Source organism: Heloderma suspectum, chromosome 1 (assembly GCF_057233095.1).
Source record: "Heloderma suspectum isolate Gila_16-S chromosome 1, 16-S_ref, whole genome shotgun sequence".
NCBI lineage: Eukaryota > Metazoa > Chordata > Lepidosauria > Squamata > Helodermatidae > Heloderma > Heloderma suspectum.
Window position 1 is genome coordinate 209,690,190 of NC_139458.1, and position 27,932 is coordinate 209,718,121.

General features: G+C 45.1%; 2 protein-coding genes across 5 annotated transcripts in view; one reads left to right on the plus strand and one right to left on the minus strand.

Annotated features, from left to right (window-relative positions):
* Nucleotides 1-3,004, minus strand: part of ALS2 (alsin Rho guanine nucleotide exchange factor ALS2) — a 64,039-nt gene extending 61,035 nt beyond the window's left edge. For all 4 annotated transcript variants that reach the window (XR_014785479.1, XM_084818004.1, XM_084817995.1 and 1 more), the window contains exon 1: nt 2,911-3,004. The gene's annotated coding sequence lies outside the window, so the exon portion shown is untranslated. The remainder of the gene's footprint in view (nt 1-2,910) is intronic.
* A 4,562-nt stretch (nt 3,005-7,566) lies between these two features.
* The window catches only part of CDK15 (cyclin dependent kinase 15), a 65,605-nt gene continuing 45,239 nt past the window's right edge, over nt 7,567-27,932 (plus strand). Inside the window, exons 1-7 of the mRNA XM_084818023.1 lie at nt 7,567-7,686; nt 9,325-9,474; nt 15,124-15,221; nt 15,480-15,559; nt 17,924-18,018; nt 19,830-19,892; nt 27,138-27,261. Of these exons, the coding sequence (XP_084674149.1) occupies nt 7,567-7,686; nt 9,325-9,474; nt 15,124-15,221; nt 15,480-15,559; nt 17,924-18,018; nt 19,830-19,892; nt 27,138-27,261 (730 nt within the window). The remainder of the gene's footprint in view (nt 7,687-9,324; nt 9,475-15,123; nt 15,222-15,479; nt 15,560-17,923; nt 18,019-19,829; nt 19,893-27,137; nt 27,262-27,932) is intronic.

The window sequence follows — 27,932 nt, forward strand, 5'->3', positions numbered from 1 at the left end:
ACAATAGTTCAAATCTGGCCACTATGGGTGCAATCCTATGGGGATAGGCAGCCGCCTCTGAACTCGGAGGCGACCACCTATCCAATGCAGGGCAGGAGAAGCATGGAGGGAATCATTCCCTTTGCACTTCTCCTGCCCAGCATTTGCAGCTAGACGGCTGATTTCAGCTGTCTAGCTGCAGAAAGGCAGAGCAGGCTGCCAGACGACACATAGGATGTGTTGTACCGGCATTTCCACTTTCCCCTCCCCGGAATGCCCTGTTTTGGTCACTTCACGCTCCTCTTCTGAGAACGGAGCACGAGGCCATTCTGCACTGCCTGCGAGGCAGCGCAGAAAAGGTCAGTTCTCCGGGAACCCACATATCCTATGGCCTTCTAGTCTCTGACTAGTGGCCATAGGATTGCTCCCTAAATCATGTTAATTTACAATTAAACAGTGTATGATTTAAAGTGCTTTATTCTTACAAGCACGCTTTACATCTTTGACTCACTGTACATATTTTGCATGCTTTCCTTTTTTTTCCTAACAAGGGAATGTCTTTAAAATATTCCCATATGGAGTCTTATGATGGTTTGAAGTTAACAACATAATAAGTGTTCAATGCGACTTACTGCCAGACAACATAATCCTATAAATGTTCAATGGGACTTATTCCCTAGGGCTGAAAGAGGTTTCTCACCCCTGACCTAGAGGTCGAGTGCCTAAGGAGAACTACATAGGAAGCTGCTGCCCCGGTGGCTGCCAGGCAGAGACTGAAAGTTTCATATAGCTGGCTACTCCACCCCTCTAATAAGTGGGTCCTGCAACAAAATGCTGCAGTGTGGAATGTTCCTGTTCAAGATTCTAGCCAGGCATGCCCTCTGCCATATACTCCATTCCTATCCCCCTCAACTGTCAGACAGCATGCCATGGACACTATGCATGCTCAGTCCTCAATGGGCTGTTGTGTGTGTTTTTCTCCTAGGCCCCCTCTACATGGCACCGCTTTGTCCCCCCCCCATTGAAACTGCGCAGCAATGAAACTTCAAATCACCATGCCCTGCGATACACTCGCGATGTACTGCGCGCTTCCCTAACAGACTCTCCATGCCCTTTTGTTTCGCCATTATACTGAAATGCGCAGCTGTGCAGTCCCGTGAATGTGGGGGTGCAACACTTCAGCGGCTTGTTTGTATTTGACTCTGCTATGTCTTTCCAACCCTTTTAAGGTAAAAATTGGGTGTTTTGTGCTCCTTCATTTCCGCACCATCAGTTTGTCAGTTCCTCAGCCTGAGACTCTCACGATGGTTCACACTCACAAGCATGAGCACTATGTGCATAGCCATTGCTCCAAAATGGTGGCCAGGGCGATGTTGTTCATCCCACAAAAGCCCCGCCCCCCTTGGGTACTGAGTCCAAAAGCAACCGTTGCAAAGATACAAAGCTGCAAATATATGTGAAAGTGTAATTAAACATGAAAACGCCCCCCTGTGCCTCTGTAACTGTGCAGCTGTGAAGAGATGGAGGGAGTAAAAGGGGCATTACAGAGTGCTGCAGGCACTACGCATGCCTACAACACGCCCACTACAAAATGCGAAGTTGGTTTGGGAAAGGGAGAGACGGCTCACAAGCGTAAGGAAACCGGTAGCAAATGAAAAACATCGCAGCAAAATGACTCTTTGGAACTACACATTTTCTGGGCAAAAACCACAGATGGCTGCAAAGTCGCAACTACGTCATCTATCACGAAGGAGCTCGACTTGCACCCGCTCCGGAGTAAATGCCAGGTGTAGATGGGCCTCTAAAGATGTTTTATACTTCTGCACATCTTGATGCAAGTCTCTTTTTGCTACATAAAGATCCACACTCCAAGAACTGAGATCACTATTAGTGTATTCATCATTATCATCATCATCATCATCATCATCAGTACCACAGGTATCAGTTGGACAGTGCCCATATCATTACTAGACAAGACCCTTCCCCTCTTTCATGCCATTTAGAATTGTACCCTCCCTTTGAAATAATTTTTTGTCTCCCTCTTCTTAAAGGTTTTTTTTTCTCCTTCTGGGCCTATTCAATCATCTGCTCAGTGCTAGCATGCATATCTTTGCAAAGTGTATTTGTGAAAGGCCCATCCCTCAACACCATTTCATTTCATTAAGCTAGGACAGAGCATCACTTGCTGTGACTAGCCAGAGTAAAACAGCAGCAAATGCAAACAATACCACCACCACCCTTTCCCCTGGAAAAACAAGTTCCGTTTGGAAAGGCCGTTTGCCACCACCAGCAAGAGGGACCAACGCGATCCCACGCTGATACCTTGCCAGAGATTTGTTTTTCCACGAGAAAGAGCACACTAGGCAGTCAAAACGTATCTGGCCCATGTTACAGACGCACGGTCAGAAGTTAATGGCAACAGGTAACACTTGATACTATTTAAGTTTCCTAACAATTACGGGTGAAATGGAAACAACACTGGGTGTTTTATGAGGTAGGGCCCCGTTATACGTGGTCATGTAATAGGTTCCGCATATGAATAGAAAAGGGCGGGGGGAGATCCTACTCTCTGCAGAACGGAAAAGTAAATTTTATGCATGTTTGTTAGTTCAGCCCGTACAACAACCGGGCTAGGGAGACAGAATGGGTCGGGATGCTAACAGAAGGAACATGACGACAGGCAGGTGAGGCTGTTCCAAATACGAGGTAGCCGACACCGCCCCCCCCCCGCCATCACCCCGTCCTAAGCACGTGACTGAAGTTTCATTCCCCAGCCTGGCTGTAGCTCTATTCCGCGCCCAACCCGCGCGCTCCGAAGGCGCGCGGGGGGAGGGCAATAAATGGTAGTTGGCAGTTGACGCTGTGGTCGTTCGGATTCCAGCGTGCGCACCGCACGCCTCTCCTCCCCCCCCTCGTCCCCTTCTTTCTCACCTGGAGCCGCGCGCCCTCGCTTTAACCGCCAAGATCCCCACCGGGTTCTAGGGACGCTCAAATCAGCTGATTCACGTAAAGAGGAGGGAAAGGCGGAGCCTACCAAGCCGTAGGGGCGGGGCCAGCCCTGATGGTAAAAAGGCCGAAAAAGGAGGAGGGGTAGACTAGGTTGAGCGCGCAGACGGGGCCTCGAATGGGACAAACTAGTGCAAGAGGTGTTAAGTAAATAAATCCTGCCCGGTGGAATAGAGTGGGAAATGCTCCTTGCGGGAGAGAAGCGTCATCTCTTTTTAGGTGGATGATTGCTACAGCGTGCGAGGGCGTGATTACAGCTCGCTAGAGTACCGACGGGACGTCATGGTCAGCCACCTTGCCTACTCTTAGATGTATATTTTACATGTCCTCCATGGAGATCAAGGCTCTGATCTGACCGGTTTAGCTTCAGCAAGGTGACTGTCAGAGCACCCTTTGTGCCTTTTCAGATAACTGCAACGAAGCGAAGTGGCTTTCAAACTGCTGAAAGTGGATATGTCAGCTGTATTGTTTAAAGTGGCTGCAAAAACAAGAAAACAAGTTTATAGAACCTTAAAGACAATTTCATGGCAGGGGACATGTGTCTACACAAGAAAGAAAGAAAGAAAGAAAGAAAGAAAGGCATTGGCTAGGGCTATCCTTCCATTTTCTTGTCCACAGAAAGTGGGAGGAGGGTTTGCGTGATCCTTTAAAAAAAGTCAGAATCCGATTTATTTAGACCAATGATCACAACGTTGTTGTTGTTCAGTCGCGTCCGACTCTTCGTGACCCCATGGACCATAGCACGCCAGACCTTCCTGTCCTGCGCTCTCTCCCGGAACGTGCTCAAGTCTGTATTCATTGCATCGGTGATGCTATCTAGCCATCTCATCCTCTGCCGTCCCCTTCTCCTTTTGCCGTCAATCTTTCCCAGCATCAGGGTCTTTTCCAGGGAGTTTTCTCTTCGCATTAGATGGCCAAAATATTTGAGCTTCAGCTTCAGTATCTGTCCTTCCAATGAGCACTCAGGGTTGATTTCCTTTAGGATGGACTGATTTGACCTCCTTACAGTCCAGGGGACTCGTAAGAGTCTTCTCCAGCACCACAGTTCGAAGGCATCAATTCTTCGGCGCTCAGCCTTCCTTAGAGTCCAGATCTCACAGCCATACGTTGCTACTGAGAAAACCATAGCTTTGATTATGCGGACCTTTGTTGGCAAGGTGATGTCTCTGCTTCTTACTATGCTGTCTAGGTTTGCCATAGCTTTCCTCCCAAGGAGCAAGCGTCTTTTAATTTCATGGCTACAGCCACCATCTGCGGTGATCTTGGAGCCCAAGAAAATAAAATTTGTCACTGCTTCCATTTCTTCCCCTTCCATATGCCAGGAAGTGATGGGGCCGGATACCATGATCTTCATTTTTTTAATGTTGAGTTTCAAACCAGCTTTTGCACTCTCCACTTTTACCCTCAACAAGAGGTTCTTTAGATCCTCTTCGCTTTCTACCATTAGGGTGGTATCGTCTGCGTCTCTGAGGTTGTTGATAATTTCCCCAGCAATCTTAATTCCGACCTGTGATTCATCCAACCCGGCGTTTCTCATGATGTACTCTGCATATAAGTTAAATAAGCAGGGTGACAATATGCAGCCTTGTCGTACTCCTTTCCCAATTTTGAACCAATCGGTTGTTCCATGTCTGGTTCTTACTGTTGCTTCTTGACCCTCGTACAGGTTTCTCAGGAGACAGGTAAGGTGGTCTGGTACCGCCATCTCTTTAAGAATTTGCCACCATTTGTTGTGATCCACACAAAGGCTTGAGCGTAGTCAATGAAGCAGAAATAGACGTTTTTCTGGAATTCTCTTGCTTTCTCCATGATCCAGCGAATGTTGGTGATTTGATCTCTAGTTCCTCTGCCTCTTCGAAACCCAACTTGTACTTCCGGTAGTTCTCGGTTCGCATACTGCTGAAGCCTAGCTTGTAGGATTTTGAGCATAACCTTGCTGGCATGTGAAATGAGCGCAATTGTGCGGTAGTTTGAACACTCTTTGGCGTTGCCCTTCTTTGGAATTGGAATGTAAACTGACCTTTTCCAGTCTTGTGACCACTGTTAAGTGTTCCAAATGTGTTGGCATATTGAGCGCAGCACTTTAACAGCATCATCATTTAGGATTTTAAATAGCTCAGCTGGAATACTGTCATCTCCACTAGCTTTGTTGTTACTAATGCTTCCTAAGGCCCACTTGACTTCACTCTCGAGGATGTCCGGCTCAAGTTCAGTGACCGCACTATCATGGCTATCAGGGGCATTCAGATCTTTCCTGTATAGTTCTTCTGTGTATTCTTTCCACCTCTTCTTAATCTCATCTGCTTCTGTTAGGTCCCTGCCTTCTTTGTCCTTTATCATGCCCGTCTTTGCACAAAATGTTCCCTTGAGATCTCCGATTTTCTTGAAGAGATCTCTAGTCTTTCCCATTCTGTTGTTTTCCTCGATTTCGTTGCATTGTTCATTTAAGAAGGCCTTCTTGTCTCTCCTTGCTATTCTCTGGAACTCTGCATTCAGTTGGATATATCTTCCTCTTTCTCCCTTGCTTTTTGCTTCCCTTCTTTCCTCAGCGACTTGTAAAGCCTCATCAGTCAGCCACTTTGCTTTCTTGCATTTCTTTTTCTTTGGGATGGATTTAGTTGCTGCCTCCAGAACAATGTTACGGACCTCCGTCCGTAGTTCCTCAGGCACTCTGTGTATCAGGTCTAATCCCTTAAATCTATTCCTCACCTCCACTGTATATTCATCAGGGATATGATTTAGGTCATACCTGAATGGTTTAGTGGTTTTCCCTGCGTTCTTCAATTTAAGCCGAAATTTTGCAACAAGAAGCTCATGATCTGAGCCACAGTCAGCTCCAGGTCTTGTTTTTACTGACTGTATAGAGCTTCTCCATCTTTGGCTGCAAAGGACATAATCAATCTGATTTCGATATTGACCATCTGGTGATGTCCATGTGTAGAGTCGCCTCTTGTGCTGTTGGAAAAGAGTGTTTGCTATGATCAGCGTGTTCTTTTGGCAAAACTCTATTAGCCTTTGTCCTGCTTCATTTTGTACACCAAGGCCATGCTTGCCTGTTATCCTGATTATTTCTTGACTTCCTACTTTAGCATTCCAATCCCCTATGATGAAGAGGACATCTTTTTTTGGTGTTAGTTCTAGAAGGTGTTATAGGTCTTCATAGAACCGATCAACCTCAGCTTCTTCGGCCTCAGTGGTTGGGGCATAGACTTGAATTACTGTGGAGTTGAATGGTTTGCCTTGGATTCGTACTGAGATCATTCTATCATTTTTAAGATTGTACCCCAGTACTGCTTTTCCCACCCTTTTGTTGACTATGAGTGCTACTCCATTTCTTCTAAGGGATTCTTGCCCACAGTAGTAGATATGATGGTCACCTGAATTAAATTCGCCCATGTCTGTCCATTTTAGTTCACTGATTCCCAAGATGTCAATGTTCAATCTTGCGATCTCATGTTTGACCACCTCCAGCTTTCCTTGATTCATTGATCTTACATTCCAGGTTCCTAAACAATACTGTTCTTTACAGCATCGGATTTTCTTTTCACCATCAGACACTTTCACAGCTGAGTGTCCTTTCGGCTTTGGCCCAGCCGCTTCACTCTTTCTGGCACTACTTGGAAATACCCTCTGCTCTTCCCCAGTAGTATATTGGACACCTTCTGACCTGGGGGGCTCATCTTCCGGCGTCATCTCTTTTAGCCTTGTGATATGTTCCATGGGGTTTTCTTGGCAAGAATACTGGAGTGGGTTGCCATTTCCTTCTCCAGTGGACCACATTTTGTCAGAACTCTCTGCCATGACCTGTCCATCTTGGGTGGCCCTGCACGGCATAGCTTATGGCTTCACTGAGTTACGCAAGCCCCTTTGCCACAACAAGGCAGTGATCCATGAAGGGAGATCACAGCATTACAATTGCACAAACAAAATATAAAAAAACAAAAGAGAATTAGTCAAGTGCATGTACAGCTAGCTACGCCTTGTTTGGCACACACTTGCCACCACATTTTTGCAAACAGCAGTGGAGTGACAGGAGGAGACCTCTGATGGAGAAGACCCACATTCTCGGGCTTTGGCACCTAATGAAATCTTACTCGTTTGAACAAGCATTTCTAGAACGGTGGTCTTGTCTTCCTTGTTGTCATGCAATTGTCTCTTCTAAGTTGTATACAGTATTTTATTATGGTTTTATGCTGTATTGTTTGTGTATCGCTTAGAATTTTCTTTTAATGTAAGTGCTTCATAAATACCAGTAAACAAATATGAAAAGAAAATTATTGATGAGACATCAAGATTATTTTAATAAAACAATTGAAATAACCTTCCACTTTAACTTTTGGATCACTGATTCTGAGTATTGCAGCTCTTAGGAACTATTAAAACCAAAGGAGCTATACAAAGGATGAATTTGAAACACTGGGTGTTAGGATGTGGAGAGAAAGGGGTTTCTTAAGTCATGAGATCACTTGTGGCAGAGACCTCATGCAAGTCATATGAACACGCATGCATGCCCAGTCTCTGGCAAACTGACTGAAAAAGACGAGGGAGGGAGAAGATCAAGCCATTGGAGGACAGGAGAACATGGGAGACATCCTGTGTAAATATGCTTTTAGCCCTAGATGCAATTGTTTCAGTGAAGAGACAGAAGACTCTTCCCAGCAAAACAATCTTCAGCCTAAGGGAGTGGAATGTCTTTTGAAGGTAAGTAATATTCCAGCCAGCCTCTGGGAACTGATATTCTTTTGGGAAAAAGGCCAAGTTTTCCATGCAACGTATATAGGAGATTTCCAGATCAAAGTTTCAGTGGCTGTGAAGCATTAGAGAAAGTAGGATAATAAAATATACTGGGTTGATGAATATTTAAATCTAGTAGGATATTGGTGCACTTTTATAGTGCATGGACCCCTCTCCCCAGAAAGGGCATGGTGTTTCTCTGTGCACCCTCCAAATAGAAAAGTGTTCTACCTCTCTCTGTAGGCCATCCATTTTCCAGGATAGAGCACACCACAAGGTGTCTCCAGGAGCAGCGCTTTACTTTCTCCCATAGGACAGAACTACATATTATCTTGGCAAACATATTCACACACTTGTGGGTGGGAGGGATAGGGGGCTTGCATGGAAGCAGTGAAGCAGGGCAGACTTTTTTTGGTGCTTTATTTTTCCGTGGCATTTTTTTTTCATTTCATAAGTTCATTAGTAACAATTAATGGGTGCAAATTGCAAATACAAAATTAGGCAAGCTTGGCAGTTTCAAAATTGTAATTAATGTTTTTCAGGTGATTATCCCTAGGAGGAATGTGGGAGAACGTATGTCTCAGTGTGAGATAGAACTAATAGCGACAGCTAAACTGAAGGTGCCACAACTACCATAGTGGAAGAAAATTAAACTCTTGTTAAAATGGATGAGTGTTTGTCAGTGTGTTATGCACAGTTCATTGGGTTGCTAAAATCTGTTAGTGTGTCAACAGTTTTCAGTACCTTTGTTTTTTTTCTTAAAGTTAAACAATGTAATGGAAGTACATGATATTGCCTTTGAATTTGTATGAGTATTCCAATAAAAATGTTTACATAATATAACATTTAAATCACATTAAGACTGCAAGCCTATGCCTACTTACCTGGGAGTAAGCCCCACTGAACTCAGTGGGACTTATTTCTTGGGAGATGTGTATCGACTGCACTGTAAATGTGCTTTAATTTTTTCCCATCAAACATGGTATGGGGTACTTTTAAAAAGTACCCCATAAAAAAGTACTAAAAAAAAAGTATGGGGTACTTTTAAAAAGCTTTGTTTACTACATGCAAGTAAAACAAACACACTAAATCCAATCACTCACTAGGGCATCAGAAAATTTTCCATTGCAAATTACCCTATGCAAATTACCCTAATTTGCATAAGAAAAATTTCCAGTTAAGGTTTTTCCAGAAAATCCACATCACTACATGGAAGTGCTGATGAGGGTGCTAAATCTCACCCATACTGGCTGATTCTCGCTGCCATCCTCCCCAGGCCATTCCCTTACCACACAACTAGATTTGCTTCTAGTTTTGGAGGCTGGCTGAGGAAAAATGCCTCAGGGCCATTTGTGGGGAAGAAGCCAAGGGCAGGGAAAGGCTTTAGCACTTTCTGCTGCCCTGTTGATTCTCTCCCCGTATCAGTATTAGGAGGCAACATGACGTTGGGAATGCTGTTTCCCTCATAATATGTAGTTCTGCCCTGAATCAGAGCTAACAAAGAATATAAGAAGCAACAGCTGGAAAAAATGAGATGAAACTAAAGATAAGGACAACAATAGGAAAATTTTTGTTCTTAAGTTGATGGCCTTTTCATCCTGCCAGCTGATGGATCCAAACAAAATGCCCCAGCCAACAAATGCATTGCAGCCACAATGGTTCCATACACTTCAGATACAAAAAGCTGGAAGAACACAGCAACGCCGTTTCAACAGTCCTTCCCAGGAGCAGGTATTTGCTGCAAGATTCCAGTGGGTGAGTGTGTTTTGCATAAATTAATAGAAGAAATTTAGCATCATTTATGTATTTGAACATGCAGCCTAACCTATCCTAAAGGCTTGGTGGGGGTGGCAATTGATTAGAATAATGGATGATATCAATCATAACTTCTAATTGACAGTAGACATAAAATACTGTAGCAGAAATGGCTGCATATTTTTGTCTCAGAGGGCAAAATCCAACATAAGTCCTATTTAGAGCAGAGCCACTGAAATGTAACTTAAGTTCCATTCATTTCAATGTGTCTGCTTTAAGTAGGACTTTATGTTGGACAAAACAAAATGCAACTTAGGTTGGTCTCCTGTATTGGACCAACTTCTGTCTGTGTAGGATTTTGAAGCTTAAGGTTCTCCAGACAGTATGAAAGGTAGCTCATTTTAATTCCAACTTATATGCTGATTTATGTGTTATATTTATATTCCACCTTTCCTCCAAGAAGCCCAAGACAGCATACATGATCTTCTTCCTCTCCGTTTTATCCACACAACAGCCCTGTGAAATGGGGTAGGTTGAGAGTCAGTGACTGGCCCAAATTCACCAAGTGAGCTTCCATGGCCGAGTGGGGACTAGAACCCGGATCTCCCAAGTCCCAGTCCAACACTCTAACCACTACACCACACTGATAATAACCAAATGAGAAGCTTGGTTATTTATTGGCCACATTTGGACTTTTGCCTTTCTTCTATGGCAGCAGTTTTCACACTTTCTAGTCTCGAGATACACTTGAACAGCTGCTCCAGAAATATTTCTGTGGCAGCTGGGACCACGGTTTTGTTTAAGTTTATTTAAGTTGATTAAATAAATATCTGGGTGAGGAATTAAAAGATTCAGATGAACACCTTGGTAAATTAACCACATTTCTTTGGATTTAAAATAAGTAATAATAAAAATCAATTTCCATCCCCTCCCTCCCTTTACAGTGGAATCATCACTTTGTCTTTCTTTGAGGTTCCTCAAGTCCCACTGCTACATGCGCACACAGGGGCTTTGCTCTGTCTGTTCCCAATTCTTCACTGCTCAGATGTCCCCCATGTAGCAGGCCTCCTGCTCCTACCTACCTGTTCCTCACAGCTGTTCTGTCCACCGATGTTCAGGTTGGCTCCTCATCTTGGCTTCCTGTTCACACATTCTTTCAAAACCACCTCACCCCAAAGCCACTTTCTCTTCTCTGCCCAACTCCCTTTTTAACCTCCCCCCACCTTCCATTAGGAGCCTCGTGTGGCGCAGAGTGGTAAGCGGCAGTATTGCAACCAAAACTCTCCCCACGACCTGAGTTCGATTCCAGAGGAAGCTGGGTCTCGGGTAGCCGGCTCAAATCAACTTAGCCTTCCATCCTTCCGAGGTTGGTAAAATGAGTACCCAGCTTGCTGGGGGAAAGGTAGTCACGACTGGGGAAGGCAATGGCAAACCACCCCGCTACAGTCTGCCATGAAAACGCCAGCGCAAGCGGCGTCCCTCTAGGGGTCAGTAATGACCCGGTGCTTGCACAGGAGGAACCTTTCCTTTTCCCACCTTCCATTTCCCCTAGCAACTCTTGCCACGAGTGTCCCCTTGTCAAGTTCCATTCACCTGGCTTACTTATCCCACGCCACTCTTTCTAAACCAATTTTTTCTTGCCAAGGGGCCACTGTTGAGCCCACTTGTGAGAATGCCTCCTCAAACATATGAAACAGTCCCCATGTATTCCACTGTAGGAGAAGCTAGTATAATCAGTGCACTCAGGCCTTGTGTTAGAAGCATTAAATATCTTGTCTACCACCTAGAGACATGATATTTGCTGTCTACTTAAAGACAGGACATTTGCTGTCTACCTAAAGCAATGAACAATTCTGCATTTGTTAACAGTGTTTGTAAGTGTTTGTAACCTGTAGTCTGGGTTTCATTTAAGGCAGGAATGCTTCAAATTAAGTATTTCAGTGCTTGGGCTCAGCCTTGGAATATATGTAAAGGAGAGTTCCAAGCTTGTGTTGTTGTTCAGTCGTTCAGTCGTGTCCGACTCTTCGTGACCCCATGGACCATAGCACGCCAGGCCTTCCTGTCCTGCGCTCTCTCCCGGAGCATGCTCACGTTCATATTCATTGCATCCGTGATGCTATCTAGCCATCTCATCCTCTGCCGTCCCCTTCTCCTTTTGCCTTCAGTCTTTCCCAGCATCAGGGTCTTTTCCAGGGAGTTTTCTCTTCGCATTAGGTGGCCAAAATATTGGAGCTTCAGCTTCATTATCTGTCCTTCCAATGAGCACTCAGGGTTGATTTCCTTTAGGATGGACTGATTTGACCTCCTTGCAGTCCAGGGGACTCGTAAGAGTCTTCTCCAGCACCACAGTTCGAAAGCATCAATTCTTCGGCGCTCAGCCTTCCTTATAGTCCAGCTCTCACAGCCATACATTACTACTGGGAAAACCATAGCTTTGATTAGACGGACCTTTGTCGGCAAGGTGATGTCTCTGCTTCTTACTATGCTGTCTAGGTTGGCCATAGCTTTCCTCCCAAGGAGCAAGCGTCTTTTAATTTCATGGCTACAGTCACCGTCTGCGGTGATCTTGGAGCCCAAGAAAGTAAAATCTGTCACTGCTTCCATTTCTTCCCCTTCTATATGCCAGGAAGTGATGGGGCCAGATGCCATGATCTTAGTTTTTTTAATGTTGAGTTTCAAACCAGCTTTTGCACTCTCCTCTTTCACCCTCAACAAGAGGCTCTTTAGATCCTCTTCGCTTTCTGCCATTAGGGTGGTATCGTCTGCATATTGGAGGTTGTTGATAATTCTCCCAGCAATCTTAATTCCGACCTGTGATTCATCCAACCCGGCATTTCTCATGATGTACTCTGCATATAAGTTAAATAAGCAGGGTGACAATATGCAGCCTTGTCGTACTCCTTTCCCAATTTTGAACCAATCGGTTGTTCCATGTCTGGTTCTTACTGTTGCTTCTTGACCCTCGTACAGGTTTCTCAGGAGACAGGTAAGGTGGTCTGGTACTCCCATCACTTTAAGAATTTGCCACAGTTTGTTGTGATCCACACAATCAAAGGCTTGAGCGTAGTCAATGAAGCAGAAATAGACGTTTTTCTGGAATTCTCTTGCTTTCTCCATGATCCAGCGAATGTTGGCGATTTGATCTCTAGTTCCTCTGCCTCTTCGAAACCCAGCTTGTACTTCCGGTAGTTCTCGGTTCGCATACTGCTGAAGCCTAGCTTGTAGGATTTTGAGCATCACCTTGCTGGCATGTGAAATGAGCGCCATGGTGCGGTAGTTTGAACACTCTTTGGCGTTGCCGTTCTTTGGAATTGGAATGTAAACTGACCTTTTCCAGTCTTGTGGCCACTGTTGAGTGTTCCAGATTTGTTGGCATATTGAATGCAGCACTTTAACAGCATCATCTTTTAGGATTTTAAATAGCTCGGCTGGAATACTGTCATCTCCGCTAGCTTTGTTGTTACTAATGCTTCCTAAGGCCCACTTGACTTCACTCTCTAGGATGTCCGGCTCAAGTTCAGTGACCGCACTATCATAGCTATCAGGGACATTCAGATCTTTCCTGTATAGTTCTTCTGTGTATTCTTGCCACCTCTTCTTAATCTCATCTGCTTCTGTTAGGTCCCTGCCTTCTTTGTCCTTTATCATGCCCGTCTTTGCACAAAACGTTCCCTTGAGATCTCCAATTTTCTTGAAGAGATCTCTAGTCTTTCCCATTCTGTTGTTTTCCTCGATTTCTTTGCATTGTTCATTTAAGAAGGCCTTCTTGTCTCTCCTTGCTCTTCTCTGGAACTCTGCATTCAGTTGCATATATCTTCCCCTTTCTCCCTTGCTTTTTGCTTCCCTTCTTTCCTCAGCTACTTGTAAAGCCTCATCAGACAGCCACTTGGTTTTCTTGCATTTCTTTTTCTTTGGGATGGATTGAGTTGCTGCCTCCTGAACAATATTACGGACCTCCGTCCATAGTTCCTCAGGCACTCTGTCTATCAGGTCTAATCCCTGAAATCTATTCCTCACCTCCACTGTATATTCATCAGGGATATGATTTAGGTCATACCTGAACGGTTTAGTGGTTTTCCCGACGTTCTTCAATTTAAGCCGAAATTTTGCAAGAAGCAGCTCATGATCTGAGCCACAGTCAGCTCCAGGTCTTGTTTTTACTGACTGTATGGAGCTTCTCCATCTTTGGCTGCAAAGGACATAATCAATCTGATTTCGATATTGACCATCTGGTGACGTCCATGTGTAGAGTCGCCTCTTGTGCTGTTGGAAAAGAGTGTTTGCTATGATCAGCATGTTCTCTTGGCAAAACTCTATTAGCTTTTGTCCTGTTTCATTTTGTACACCAAGGCCATGCCTGCCTGTTATCCCGGTGATTTCTTGACTTCCTACTTTAGCATTCCAATCCCCTATGATGAAGAGGACATCTTTTTTTGGTGTTAGTTCTAGAAGGTGTTGTAGGTCTTCATAGAACCAATCAACCTCAGCTTCTTCGGCCTCAGTGGTTGGGGCATAGACTTGAATTACTGTGATGTTGAATGTTTTGCCTTGGATTCGTACTGAGATCATTCTATCATTTTTAAGATTGTACCCCAGTACTGCTTTTCCCACCCTTTTGTTGACTATGAGTGCTACTCCATTTCTTCTAAGGGATTCTTGCCCACAATAGTAGATATGATGGTCACCTGAATTAAATTCACCCATGCCTGTCCATTTTAGTTCGCTGATTCCCAAGATGTCGATGTTCAATCTTGCCATCTCCTGTTTGACCACCTCCAGCTTACCTTGATTCATTGATCTGACATTCCAGGTTCCTAAACAATATTGTTCTTTACAGCATCGGATTTTCTTTTCACCACCAGACACATCCACAGCTGAGTGTCCTTTCGGGTTTGGCCCAGCCGCTTCACTCTTTCTGGCGCTACTTGGAAATACCCTCTGCTCTTCCCCAGTAGCATATTGGACACCTTCCGACCTGAGGGGCTCATCTTCCGGCGTCATCTCTTTTAGCCTTGTGATACGTTCCATGGGGTTTTCTTGGCAAGAATCCTGGAGTGGGTTGCCATTTCCTTCTCCAGTGGACCACATTTTGTCAGAACTCTCTGCCATGACCTGTCCATCTTGGGTGGCCCTGCACGGCATAGCTTATGGCTTCACTGAGTTACGCAAGCCCCTTCGCCACAACAAGGCAGTGATCCATGAAGGGGTCCAAGCTTGTACAGAGTACAAAATTCCCACACACTTGAATAAATGCAGCCTAGTTAGTGACATGCAAAACAGCTGGTGTGACATCTAGGCAGCCTTGAGTCCCATAACTTCTCTTTTTGAAAATGAACAACTGTTCATTATTTAGCATCTTGTAATCAGAGGTAGACCAGCTACCTATACAGTTCGTATGGTGAAGTAACTTCAAAAAGCTATTAACTTCTATATCAAACCAAGTTAATCCAATAACAAGTATTTATTTATTTATTTGTATTTATTATATCAAACCAAGTTATATATAACAAGTATTATCTTTATATTTATTTGTTTGTATTTATTATTTGTACAATAAGCCTTTGTTTCTCTACTGGGGTCCAAAGACCTCTAATAAATCTAGAAACAAACTCATGCTTTCTCTTTCTCTGCATCCTTCCCCCATCTAAGCAAAGAAGAGGTCTCCCATTTGGAAATGCCTCCTCCTACTTAAATCTGGAGAAGCTGAGTGAAAGTTCTCATTCAACAGTATACAAAGGGATCAGTAGGTGAGCGTTTGGCACCAAGGAAGGCGTTTTCCTTTTTTAGCCTCTACGCCTGGGGAAGGGGGGAAGTGTCTGGGTGGGAGGAGAGCTACCCTTACATATATTAGTATGTAAATGTATAGTTTGCTCCTTAACTGAGATTGGATCAATTTAACTGTGGTTGACTTAAGGGAAGAAGTCTCATTTTACATATACTGTAAACTGCGGATCCAGCTGTATTGGTATGGATGGAAATTCATCAGTTATACTCTGTCCCATTAGAATATATGGCCAACTGGTAGCTTTGAAAGTCATCAGCCTGAAGACTAAGGAAGGAGTACCTTCCACAACCATAAGAGAAGGTAAGGCGTTCAGAGCGAACACATAGTTTAATCTGTGGCAGGACTCAGCCCTTGAATCTGTTTTCAGTACCGGGGCTGAGCTCTGTAATACAGGAAGATAATGGCCTTTTTGTTTAATTTATTTTCCCTGCCCCTACATCCATACAGTTAAGGAAGGCTCCCAGCTGTGACAATAGCACTACTTTCATATTTCTCTGAATGTGTGTTGGGGGGTGTGTGTGTTGGGATCACATGTACCGTCTCCCCTCCCAATGTCTATGTGCTCAGCTTAATATATGCATAATCCCATGTGTATACAACTGTATCAGTTGAAGTCTCATTCCATGCAATCACGAACCCATGGTTGGCTGTATGGCAGCAGTGGAGGGGTGGGGGGAGTTTTGGGTGCTGTACTCTGTCCTCTTCCCCGACAAGCCATACTGAGGCGGATAGAGTCTTAGGGGCCCAGCTGGGGAGGGAATGGGCATAGTTCATGGTCCCCCCTGCTAGCGAAATCAGAGGGGGGGAATGATCACTCCTTCATATGGAAGTTGTCTTGGCCCAGTGTTCTTGCTTGGAAAAAGAAAAATGCCACATCCACACTCATGCACACATGGGCCCACACATACACAGTTCTAGTTTTCCTGTGTTTTCTTTTCAAAATTTGAACCACACTGGGAGTAATTTTTACAGCACATGTACTTTTGCATATCATGGAGTTTCCCCAGATATTGGGGCCACCAACTTTGTTATTGGAGGGAATGATATGCAACATAGAATTCTCCTTTAAGTCATGACTAAAAAATCCTAATTTTCCAGCACGCTGTACATTCAGCTCATGTACAGTAATCAGAAGTATGTGAATCTTTTACTCAAGCTTGAAAGGGAAGATCCTATTTTCAATGCAGTATAATGTGCATTTAGAAAAGTATTGTGTATTCAGCATATATGTTTCTTTGACGTAAGGTGGTGGTCATGCATCTTATTGAATGTTGGGTGTATCTGTACTTTAAGTGCATTGCACTTATATATAATTAGTATGGGTGATATCCAATGTTGTCCTGGTGCTAGTGTTAAGTACCTTGTGCTAGTATAAACCAATGCTTGCAGAACAGGACTAGTGCAACAGGGAAAAGGTGGTGATTTGCACAGTGGCAAAAAGGGGCAATTTTTCTTCAGTGGCACGTGTGCCTTATTTTGAAGAAAAATCACTCCCTTTTTTGCCACTGGGCCACTGAATTCTGGTAGTGAAACATTGCATTTTCCCATTGCGCTAGTTATGTTCCACAAGTGTTGGTTTATACTAAAGCAACATCATTAGTACTAACGCTAGGACATATTACTACCTGTTTAATAATCTGCATGTGTGCCTCTTTTTTCCCCTTTTTCTTTTGATGTAGTGTTATACTTTTTTGACTGTGTACTTTTCCTCCATCTTGTTTTGGTTCATCTTGTTAGAAGAAGTCATTGTATTGGACAAAGTGTTTGCAGTTTTCTTGATGTCTCTGATTTATATATTTGCTTAAGCTTTTAAATTATTTATTTAAGACCTTTAGACACTCCCACAGATATAACATCTAAAACTGCTTGTTTACTTTACCATTATACTGTTGCTTTTGTCTGCCCCAGGGCCCCAGTGGAACCATCAACTTTTTCACATGCTAAGGGGGCAGGGGAATAAACAATTTCATGCCACTCTCTCGAAAGAGCAAGTCCTGCAAGAGAAATGTTGCTCAGTTCTCCAGCTTTTGTGTCTTTTCTCCACTCCAGTCTGCAGTTCATAAATCAACTTGGGTGAAATTGTATACCTGGAGAACTTATCACAAAACTAAAGAGCTTTCTAACCTAAATTAGTAGTTGAAGATGGTCTTCTTAAATTTATTTTAAAACCTTTTACCCTTGCCTTATCTCCAAAGAGCTCTAGGCAGCTCATGACAGAGAATTAAAAACAACCCTCTTAATGTACAACATAGCAGAAAACATGAAAACAGCAGCAGAAAACAATGTACCAGCAATCAGAATATTTAAAATACCCCCCCCCCCCGAGACAAATTAAAACAGAAAATACCAGCAATTGGGTTGACTTTTGACTGGTGCTGTTGCTGGGGCAGCCCAGTATATAGGCTGGTCAGGCAGCTTGGTTCAGTCTCTCAAAGGGCATGACCTGCATTTTGTACCTCTAATATAGAAAAAGCCAGTGTGGGTGGAGGCAGGGGATAATAATTTTAACTGTTCAGCCCCTTCTGAACTATGCCTTCTGTTTAGAAAAAACACACATCCTAATAAGCCTGTACTCCAAATCCCAGGCATGGAAATTATCCCGGGCAGTTGAAATTATCCCGGGCAGTTGCTAGCAGTCTGATTACTATTTATGTGTTCTCGTAGCATCTCCCCTCAAGGGCTTGAAACATGCCAATATTGTGCTCCTCCATGACATCATCCAGACCAAAGAGACCCTGACTTTAGTCTTTGAGTACATGGTGAGTTGCTTTTCAGACACTTTATTTATTTACTTGATGATTTATTTAAGGATTTGTGAGCCATCTTGTGGGCCAGTAAACAAACATGTTGTCATTTTTTTTGTAATGCTTCAAAGCATTTTATAGCAGTATGTAATGAATGAGTCCTTACATCACGGTGACTGGTGCTTCTTGCTTGCTTCCCCACCACCACCCTTGAAAGCTATCTGCTCCCCTAACGTCTTTTAAGGAGCAGCCACATTTTTAAAATGTGTTTTTTTTGCACAAAAAGCTGGCGAGAACTGATTGCTTTTGCAACTACCATGACAACGGACTCATTACAATATTGTTAAAACACTGGTTTCTTTCACAACCTGAACCTCAACAGGAAAACCTTCTCCCTACCCTCCTCACGATTTGAGCATTCATCCTTGCAAAAGCAACACTTTCCCAGAAATAAGAAATATTTCCCAGTAAATATACTGAGGCATATGTGAAGTTTCCTTTTCTCTATTAACTCTCCTCTAAAGATATTCTGGCAAAATCTTTGTGGGATTGATGGTTTCTGGCTGGTAATTAATTATTAGGAAAAGTGCCATCATATCAAGGACTTTGTTTTCTCACGTCCTGCATAGCCAGTGTGGTACAATGAATAAAGTGTTGGACTTTGTTTGTGAAGGTGTGGGTTCACTGGCCGACCTTGCAACCTTGGCCAGTCATTTTTATTTTATTTAAAATGTTTATATTTTGCCTTTCTACAGTTGCACTATAGCTAATGTAAATATATAAAATACAATTCAGACCAAGAAAATACAAGCACACTAAAAGGACCTTAAATAAGACCCAACTGAACAATGGTAGAAGGACCCTCAAGCTACTTGTCATTAAAAACTCTCAAATAAAATGTTTTTTAAACACCTTCACATTAGACACATTTAATGGCTTGTGAAGTTTGGCCCTACAGTCAGTGGCGTGCTATTTCAGCCTAGCACATTACAAGGGAAGTCTGGGACTGTGTGTGCCCACCCACGCAACTACCCAACTCCATTTTTTATTGCATTCATATCCCACCCTTTTTTTTTCCTCTTGCAAAGAATCCAAGGTGGCTTACATGATTCCTCCTCTCTATTTTATCCTCACAACAACTCTGTGAGGTAGGTTGGGCTGAGAGTCAGTGTCTGACCCAAAGTCACCCAGTGAGCTTCAGGGCCAAGTGGGCCTAGAACCCCAGTCTCCTGAGCCCCAGGACAACACTTTAACCGCTATGCCACACTGGATCTCAGTATGAGAGTGTTTTATCTAACTATATTCTTTTTAAGGAGTAAGTATAGCATGCCTACCTTTCCTGTGTTCTGACAGCACTGCCCCACCGTTTAAAACCTTTTGCTTAGTTCTGTGATTTTTATTTTTAAAATATTTGTGCTACACCACCATGTATATCTTGTCAGACCATTTTTTCCCCAAACGGGAAAACAGCAACATGGTTCACACTTCTGTTTTCCCACAGCAAGGCTGTGTCCCATCCCCAATCTATTCCCCAAGGGTCTTGTGGGAGTACTGTGCATACAGAAACGCCATCAGAAGGGGCGGGGCAGACATTGCTTCCACCTGATTTTCAGGGCCCTCAATTTTTGGGAGAGGTGGGGGCGGGCTGCCAAGACAGAAGGGGCGGGGAAGCCACATTCCACTCACCCCTTTCCATTGGCATTTCTCTGGACCCAACTCTAAAACTGTGGTTGAGGCATACTTTGATGGATTCTGCAGAAAGGCTCTCTGAGGATTGGATTTCATGCTTTCAGTCCTATTTCTTTCTCTCTTCCATGCCTATTTAGCATGCAGACTTGGCACAGTACATGTCCCAGCATCCAGGGGGGCTTCATCCTCATAATGTCATGGTAAGTTCCTGAAGAAACAAGTCCTTCTTAAGTACATAAATGGCATGTGCCAAGAGCAAGTGTGGTTAATGGGTAGAGCATTGGTCTGAACTGGAGAGACTGGGGTTCAAATGTCTTATTTATGTAGGTAGTTATGTATGTATTTCAAAATGGTTACACTACCTCCAAGCCCATGCATGGCAGCTTACAAATTATCAATTACAATAAAAAGAGGAAATACAAAAGAAACCCATAATTTTAAACAGTTCTAAAAATACAGAAACATAACTGCAAAGCTCAGTCGGGCAAGTTGCCATCTATCAGCCAAATCCATCTCAAGGGGCTGTTGCAGAGATCAAATGGGATAAGCCATGTACAAGCTCCTTGGAGGCAGGTTAGTATTTAAATGCAACAAATAAATACATTTCTATTCTATTCTGTATGAGATGGTCTGTAAAATGCTATGTGTAAGATTTACTTAGATAAAAGTAACTATGCGCCTTACAAAACACTGTGAGGAAAGAGTTCTGTAACACAGTGGCGGTAAACATTTGATAGATTGACTCTATTTGAATTTGTTTTCTTTAATGTATAAATATATGTGCCACCTCTTAACCAATAAATAGGTTCACAAGGCAGCTTACAGGTATTGAGAAGCAATAAACAAATACACATGGATTAAACAAACATATTTCTAACTTGCTGGTTGGTTACCTTCCACCAGGAAGCCAAATCATCTTTGGGTGGAACTAGAAATTATGGGGGAAACAGTCCCTCACAATGCTAATGTGACAAGTGGGGAGAAGACACTTGCAGGGGAGAATCAGTATGAAAGGATCACCCCCTGCTTCTCCCCTGCAAATGCCCTCATTAAGGAGGCTTATAACTTTGTTCCCAACTGGGTTCTGAAACCAGAAATGAGTCCAGTTAGGACGAGACAAAGGTATCCCTGGTAAAAATCGGCTGTTTCAAAAGGATTAAACAGTCCCCTGCCCCACCCCTGCCCCCCGGTCACCGATCCTTCACTGCAACAGATTCGAGCTTCACAATCCAGCTATCTTGACAAAAGTGGAGTGGAAGACCTCACATTTGCTAACATCACGTTTCACTATTAGGCTTGCCCAGATTGCGCCCCAAAGCAAAGAGCTGTCACCTCGGAAACCTACAGAAAAAATCTCCATGATACACTGTTGGCATCTGATTCATCATCTGGTCATGAATGGCTTCCCAAACTTAAATCATGGACCAATGAAATGAAACTGCACCTCAGGTTGTTTTGTGTTTCCTGTTTATTTTCCAAATGAATGTATTTCAGTCTGTATTTCCCAAAGAAAATACACAATTACATCCAGGATCCAAAGAGGCCAGTCACGCAAGGAAGGTTATGACTTCTTCCTGCTGATGGTAGCCCCTTGCGTCTCATGGGACACTGCCTGTGGAGGATCTCCCAACCCTGATTGCCTTTGAAAAGGGAAATCTGAAAACCCTGGAGCACTTTCGATCCAGTGGTGTAGTAATTAATTTTGAAGTGCAGGCACTTGTCATGGCAGTCCCTATAGCCATGCCCCCATGATAAGGCCAAAACTGCAGGCAGCTGTGTTGATCCATATCAGCAGCAAACCAGTTCTAGCAGTTTTCATCTCTAGCAGGAGCATGAAAGCAAGTGGGTCTCACTTTCCCATTCAAGACCAGGCCACCCCAGAATACTTTGTATTACAACAGGGATAGTTTATAACTGTATCGTTGCTGAGAAAATTCATCCCCCTGCCCCCATCCAGCTACTTTGAGGGTTGAAGACAAGCTCAGAAGGAACAGGGAATTCAGTGGGCTGGTTCACATGCTCACCGCAGCCCACCGTGGTTTATTTAAGCCATAGTGGGTTGCGGTGTGTGCCAGCAGCCATTTTGAATATTCAACCCCCGGCAGGGAGTTGCCATTGTTTGTTGTGTCATCTGAACCTGAGGGTTAAACAACCCTCAAATAACTCTACAACAGACCATGGGTTTGCGGGGTGGTTTATAAACCATCTTTGCCACCCGTCCTCACTGGGTTCAGATGTCATGACAAGCCATGCCCAGCGAGGGTAATTATGGTAATTAGGCAGCACACAACCAGCATATGCAAGGTGGGAAAACAACCTACTTTTCCCTGCCCAATCATGCGAACCACCTATTCTGGATTATACGCTGGGCCTGCTGCCGCCGCCGCTGCTGCCACCACCAGGCCTTCCCTGTGGACTTCTGCCTGGCAGACTGCCAGTCCCTGCAGGACCAGGCCCCCAGGTACTGAGCCAGCTGTGCTGCTCCACCTGCCCCTCCCTGGAGGGGCTACATAAGCTGGCTGGCTGAGGTGGCCTGGGAGAGCCAGGGCCTGCAGGAGAGGCCACCACCACCACCACCGGGGAAGAGGCGTGCTTGCTGCCGCTGGGCCTGCTGCTGCCGCCGCTGGGCCTGCTGCTGCCGCCACTGGGCCTGCTGCTGCCACCGCCGCCACCGCCACCAGGCCTTCCCTGTGGACTCCTGCCTGGCATTTTTAAGGGGATTTTAATTGTTTTGTTTGTTTGTTTTATTTTGTTGGGGGGGATTTTGTTGTGTTTTTAGGGGTGGGTAGCCTGCCTGATAGGCGGGAGCGAGGGGGCATGTGTCCACCTGATGGAGGCAGTGGGGGGAGTGTTGGGGGCCAGAACATATCGAGGCTGGGCGGCAGGCACTGGCCGAGTGCTAGGGGCAGGCCGTGCCAGGTAAGGGGAACAAGGGAGAGATGTGTAGTACCTGTCCCCTGCTCCGGGCCTGTCCAGAGCCAAAGGATGGCTGGGGGAGGCGTGACCCCATCTTCTGGCCTTCGTTTGCTGCTCTGCAATGCCAGGTCTGTTACCCAGAAAACCTCCCTCATCCATGACATGATCCTGGATGAGGGTGCAGACCTGGAATGTATTACGGAGACCTGGCTGGCCGAGGCTGCTGCTCCAACCCTTGCAGCCATGTGTCCAGCTGGATTTTCGTATGCACAGCAGCCGAGGGCTGGGGATCGGGGAGGGGGAGTGGCTGTTATCTACCAAGAGTCCTTGGTCTTCACCAGACCCCCTCTCCGGGAGACCAAGGTTGCTGAGTGCATGTACTGGAGGTTGGGCCCGAAGGGCAGTCTGGGCATTCTGCTCGTGTACCGTCCACCCCACTGCACGACTGACTCCCTGGCCGAGGTGTTTGAGGTGGTCTCTGATGTGCGTGTACAGTCCCCTAACTTACTGGTGTTGGGGGACTTCAACGTACATTCAGAGGCCATCCTCACAGGAGCACCTCGGGACTTCATGGAGACCATGGCCTCCTGGGAGCTGCACCATATTCTAACTGGGCCCACCCATGTAGCCGGTCATGCACTAGACCTTGTGTTTATTTCTGGAGAAGTGGGGAGTGATCTGGAAGTCGGGGGTATATCCACCACCCCCTTGTCATGGTCAGATCACTATCTGGTGATGTTGGACTTCTCGGTTCCACAACCCCTCCGCAGGGGTGGAGGACCCATTAAAATGGTCCGCCCCAGGCGTCTTATGGATCCAAATGGATTCCTGAACGCACTTGGGGATTCTCTGGGGCGTGCCAACGGCCACTCGGTCGAGACCCTGGTGGGTGGCTGGAATGCCGCAATCACTGGGGCATTAGATCAGGTGGCTCCGAAACGCCCTCTCCCCCTGAACAGGGCTCGGACTGCACTATGGTTCAATCCGCGGTTACGAGCTCTGAAACAGGAGGGGAGATGGCTAGAGCGCCGGTGGCGGAAGTCTCGCTCCAAAGGCGATCAGACATGGGCTAGAGCTGTATCTTCAGCCTATCACGTGGCGGTGAAGGCAGCAAAAAAGGAATATTATGCTGACTCCATCACGTCTGCAGAGTGCTGTCCCAGGAGGCTGTTCCAAGTGGTCCGGAGCCTGGTCGGTCCTGTGGCTCCGAAACCACTGGAGCATTCTAAGGCCTCCTGTGAGGCTTTGGCAAGGCACTTGGAGATAAAATTGATCAGATTAGGTGTGTTACTCTGCACGCTGTGGATACAGTTAGTGAGCAAGAGGCGGCCTGTGGCAAACCGGTTTTGTGGGATCGGTTCCAGCTTCTTCCTCCTGATGAAGTGGACAAGGTGCTTTCATCTGTAAGGCCGACCACCTGCTTACTTGATCCTTGCCCATCTTGGCTCATTATGAGCTGCAGAGAGAGACTGGTTGAGGGGATCAAGGCGGTGGTGAATGCCTCCCCTGAGGAGGGAGTGATGCCATCAGCCCTCAAGGAGGCAGTGATAATACCGCTCTTAAAGAAGCCCTCCTTGGATCCTCAAGTTCTGAACAACTTTCGCCCAGTCTCAAATCTGCCATTTTTGGGCAAGGTGATTGAGCGGGTGGTGGCAGTGCAGTTGAAGGCACACTTGGAAGAAACTGATTATCTAGACCCATTTCAGTCGGGCTTCAGGCCTGGGCATGGGACAGAAACGGTGTCAGGTGTCAGCTGTGAGCCGGACAGCACTGTATCAACTCCATCTGATACGGTGGCTGCGCCCCTTCCTTCCCGACCATCTGCTCCCATCGGTAGTACATGCCCTGGTCTCCTCTCGTTTAGACTACTGTAATGCGCTCTACGTGGGGTTACCCTTGAAGACGGTTCGGAAGCTGCAGCTGGTACAGAACGCGGCGGCTCTCCTGATTAAAGGCAGCCGCCGGTGAGATCACATCACTCCAGTGCTGAAGGAGTTGCACTGGTTACCAGTTGTTTTCCAGGCCAAATTCAAGGTGTTGGTTTTGACCTTTAAAACCCTATATGGTTCCGGCCCAGCCTATCTTAAGGAGCGCCTCCAGCAACACCAGACAGGCCGCTTAACAAGATCAGCCTCGGATGGCCTTCTCTCTGTCCCATCAGCCAGGACAGCTAGACTGGTGGGGACGAGGGAGAGGGCCTTTTCTGTGGTGGCCCCCACTCTGTGGAACTCCCTCCCTAGGGAACTCCGTCATGCCCCCTCTTTAATGAGCTTCCGTCGTGCATTAAAAACGTGGTTGTTCAGGCAGGCATTTGGGGTGGGTTAGGGTATTTAAAAAAAAAATTATGGTAGAATTTTATTGTTTTAAATTATTTTATGGTGTGTTTTACATCGCCCAGAGTGGCTGGGTGACCAGCCAGATGGGCGATTAATAAATTTAATAAATAAATAAATAAAGCGGAGTATATTCCCCCGAAGCCATAGAGCAGGGGCGGTCAGAACGAAGATAGATCGGGATCTATTGGTAGATTTCTGAGTGATTTGCAGTAAATCATCAAGGTCTCCCAATGTCTAGCAGTTGTGACAATGAAAAAGCTTTCCAACCCTAAATTAGGTTGCTGAAAAAAATGCTAGGGAGAAAACATGAAGTGGGTTTTTGTGTGAAAGAACATGTGAGTCTGGTTACTGGACTGATCAGAAATTCCTGGGCTGATCATGTCCTCAGAGGCAACCTGTTCCTTAATTCTTAGCATATGTCTACCTGACTGAGCCATTATTTTGCCCACGGTTCAGGTCGCTGGACCTCAGGGGTTTAGTAAAAAAAAGAAATTAGGTCCTGCAAGCTGGATGCGTGCTTGCCCCTCCCATAAAGAAGAGAGACCAGGGGGTTCATCACACAGAGCTTTTATCCTGTTATTCAGATGGCTCTGTCATGGAAGTTTGTGGGCTCTTTAGATGATGCTGTTACCCTTCAGGGTGTCTCCTGCCATTTCCCCCAGCCTATCCTGTGTTTTCCCCAAACGCAAAAAATGTAGTAATTTCCCCAGCCCACAGAACAAGAGCACCGTGACCTCCACATGAAATTCTCCCATAGCGGAAGACACCACTCTGCCTTCTGGGGGCCTTTGTTTTTGGTGGCTGGGGGCGCAATCAGGATGACAAAGGCATTGAGGATGGGAGTGGGGTTGCAGGGAAGGAGACCTGAGCAGATTTGATAGGCATGAGGGCAAGAATTGCCTGCCGATTGCGTCTCCTGCCTCTGCATTTCTCAATCGGAGAGAGAAGAGGGTAAAATGCCTCCCTGCAACAAAGGGAGACACATCTGATCCCCCACCCCACCAAGCTCAGAAGCAATGTCCTCTGTTGTTTCAGAGCACCCTATTAAGTTCAATGGGGCTTACTCAAGTAAGTGTGCCCAGGATTGCAGACTTATACCATGGTATTATCTCTACTCAGGAGTAAGTCAGAGGTTTCCTGGGGGCTGCAAGAAAACAGTATAGCAGAAGTTGAGCTACGAAAACAAAACTCCCCCCCCCTTTGCACAAATGCCAGGGAGGGAGGGAGGCACTCCCTCAGTTCAAACCAGGTGGCTGCCATGTAAAGAAGCCCTTCCTAATCCTGCGAAGAAACTGAAAGCAGGAAGCTCCAGAAAGGATGTGGGTTTTTGCGGGGGTTTTGCTTAATGTAGAAACACCCTATGAAGAAGCACACACATTTGCAGGTCTTAGCTTCTTTTCCATGATCACTTGGAAATGACAAGAATGGATAGATGGACTTATTAGAATGTATCCATGCAACTGACCCAGTACTAATTTTTGAACTTTGCTATACACATGCATGTGCTTCTTCCCAAAATTGCCGATTTCAGGCTTTAATTTTTCTTCCTTTGTAAATACTGATCTAGAACAGTTGTGTGCAGATGTGTGTGTACACACCCATACACAAGGGAGGGCAGACACTTTGAGAAAAGTGTAGGAAAGGAAGTTGTTAGGCTGTGGAATTCTGAAGTAGCAAAGCTGAGCTTCTGCCAGATAAACTAGCAAATATATTAACAAGGTATCTAGCTGTGTAAATGCAGGAAAGCAACACCACAAATTAAAGGTTATGGCGAGGGGGACTTGGAAAAACACTGATAATGATGGAGGAGGAGGGTAGTATGTTAAGCATTCCCCTTTTGTTACACAGGTCTCACTTTTGTACCATGTTGACAACCTGTGCTGCAGGGTAGGTGTGAACATCATTGAAATCAGTGAAAGCATCATTGGATTCTAAAGAAATGTGACATTCTGAAATGCCTTATTGAAGCTGCTAGCCTTAAATTCTTTGATTTATTCTAATGCAAAGTAGTCCAGGATAGCTGACTTCCTCAGCCTGTGCTGTTGATATATTAGTGGTTTTCAATGTTTTCTCTTTTTTCCCTTTCTCTCTGTATTTATTCTCTTTTGTATCAAGGTTGTTGTCCCCCTGAGATGCAGAGGTAACTGACCAATCACTAATCACAGAAGTCTGAATTCTCCTTCTCTTCCCCAGCTCTTCACATTCCAACTTTTGCGGGCCCTGGTTTACATCCATGAACATCGCATTCTTCATCGGGACTTGAAACCTCAGAATTTACTCATCAGTTGCTATGGAGAGCTCAAGTTGGCTGACTTTGGTGAATCACAGCCCAACCCCTAGACAGATTTTCAGTCGCTAGTCGGGTTTCCCATGCTTAGGAATCCAAAGCTACCATCTTCCCCTTTCGCTGAATTTTGGGAAAGAAGTGTCTATGGCCCAGTTCACACATCATGGTATCCTAGAATACTTAAAAAAATTTTTTTTGGCTTATCATGAGCAAGCAAGCAATGCTGGTGCACAACCCTTGATCACTCCCACCGGGAATGACTGAACAAACCACTCTTCATTCATGGTTTGTTTTGCATGACATCTGAACTGGAAACTCTGGATTGTTCCTCCTCTAATAAGCCAAGGTTTATCGGACGTCTCGGTAAACAAACCACAGCTGGAGGTTCCCTGGCTTGTTTAGCCATTCTTGGTGGCAGGAGGAGACAAGTGGGAGCGATTGAGCAGCACGCACCAGCACACTTGCTCGTTCACAGTAAGCCAGAATAGTTTCTACAATTTGGTTTACCATGATGTTCGAATGCAGCCTGTCTTTAGACTACATCCCCCTCCTCTTTATAACCAAGAATAAACTTAGAACTTAAATAATTGTACATGAAGCTGGATGTAACCAACTAGCTTGAAATGAAGATTCTCTCTAGCTCCATGGAGCACATATATCTGTCAACACTTAAAATTAAATCAATAACAACTGAGATGTAT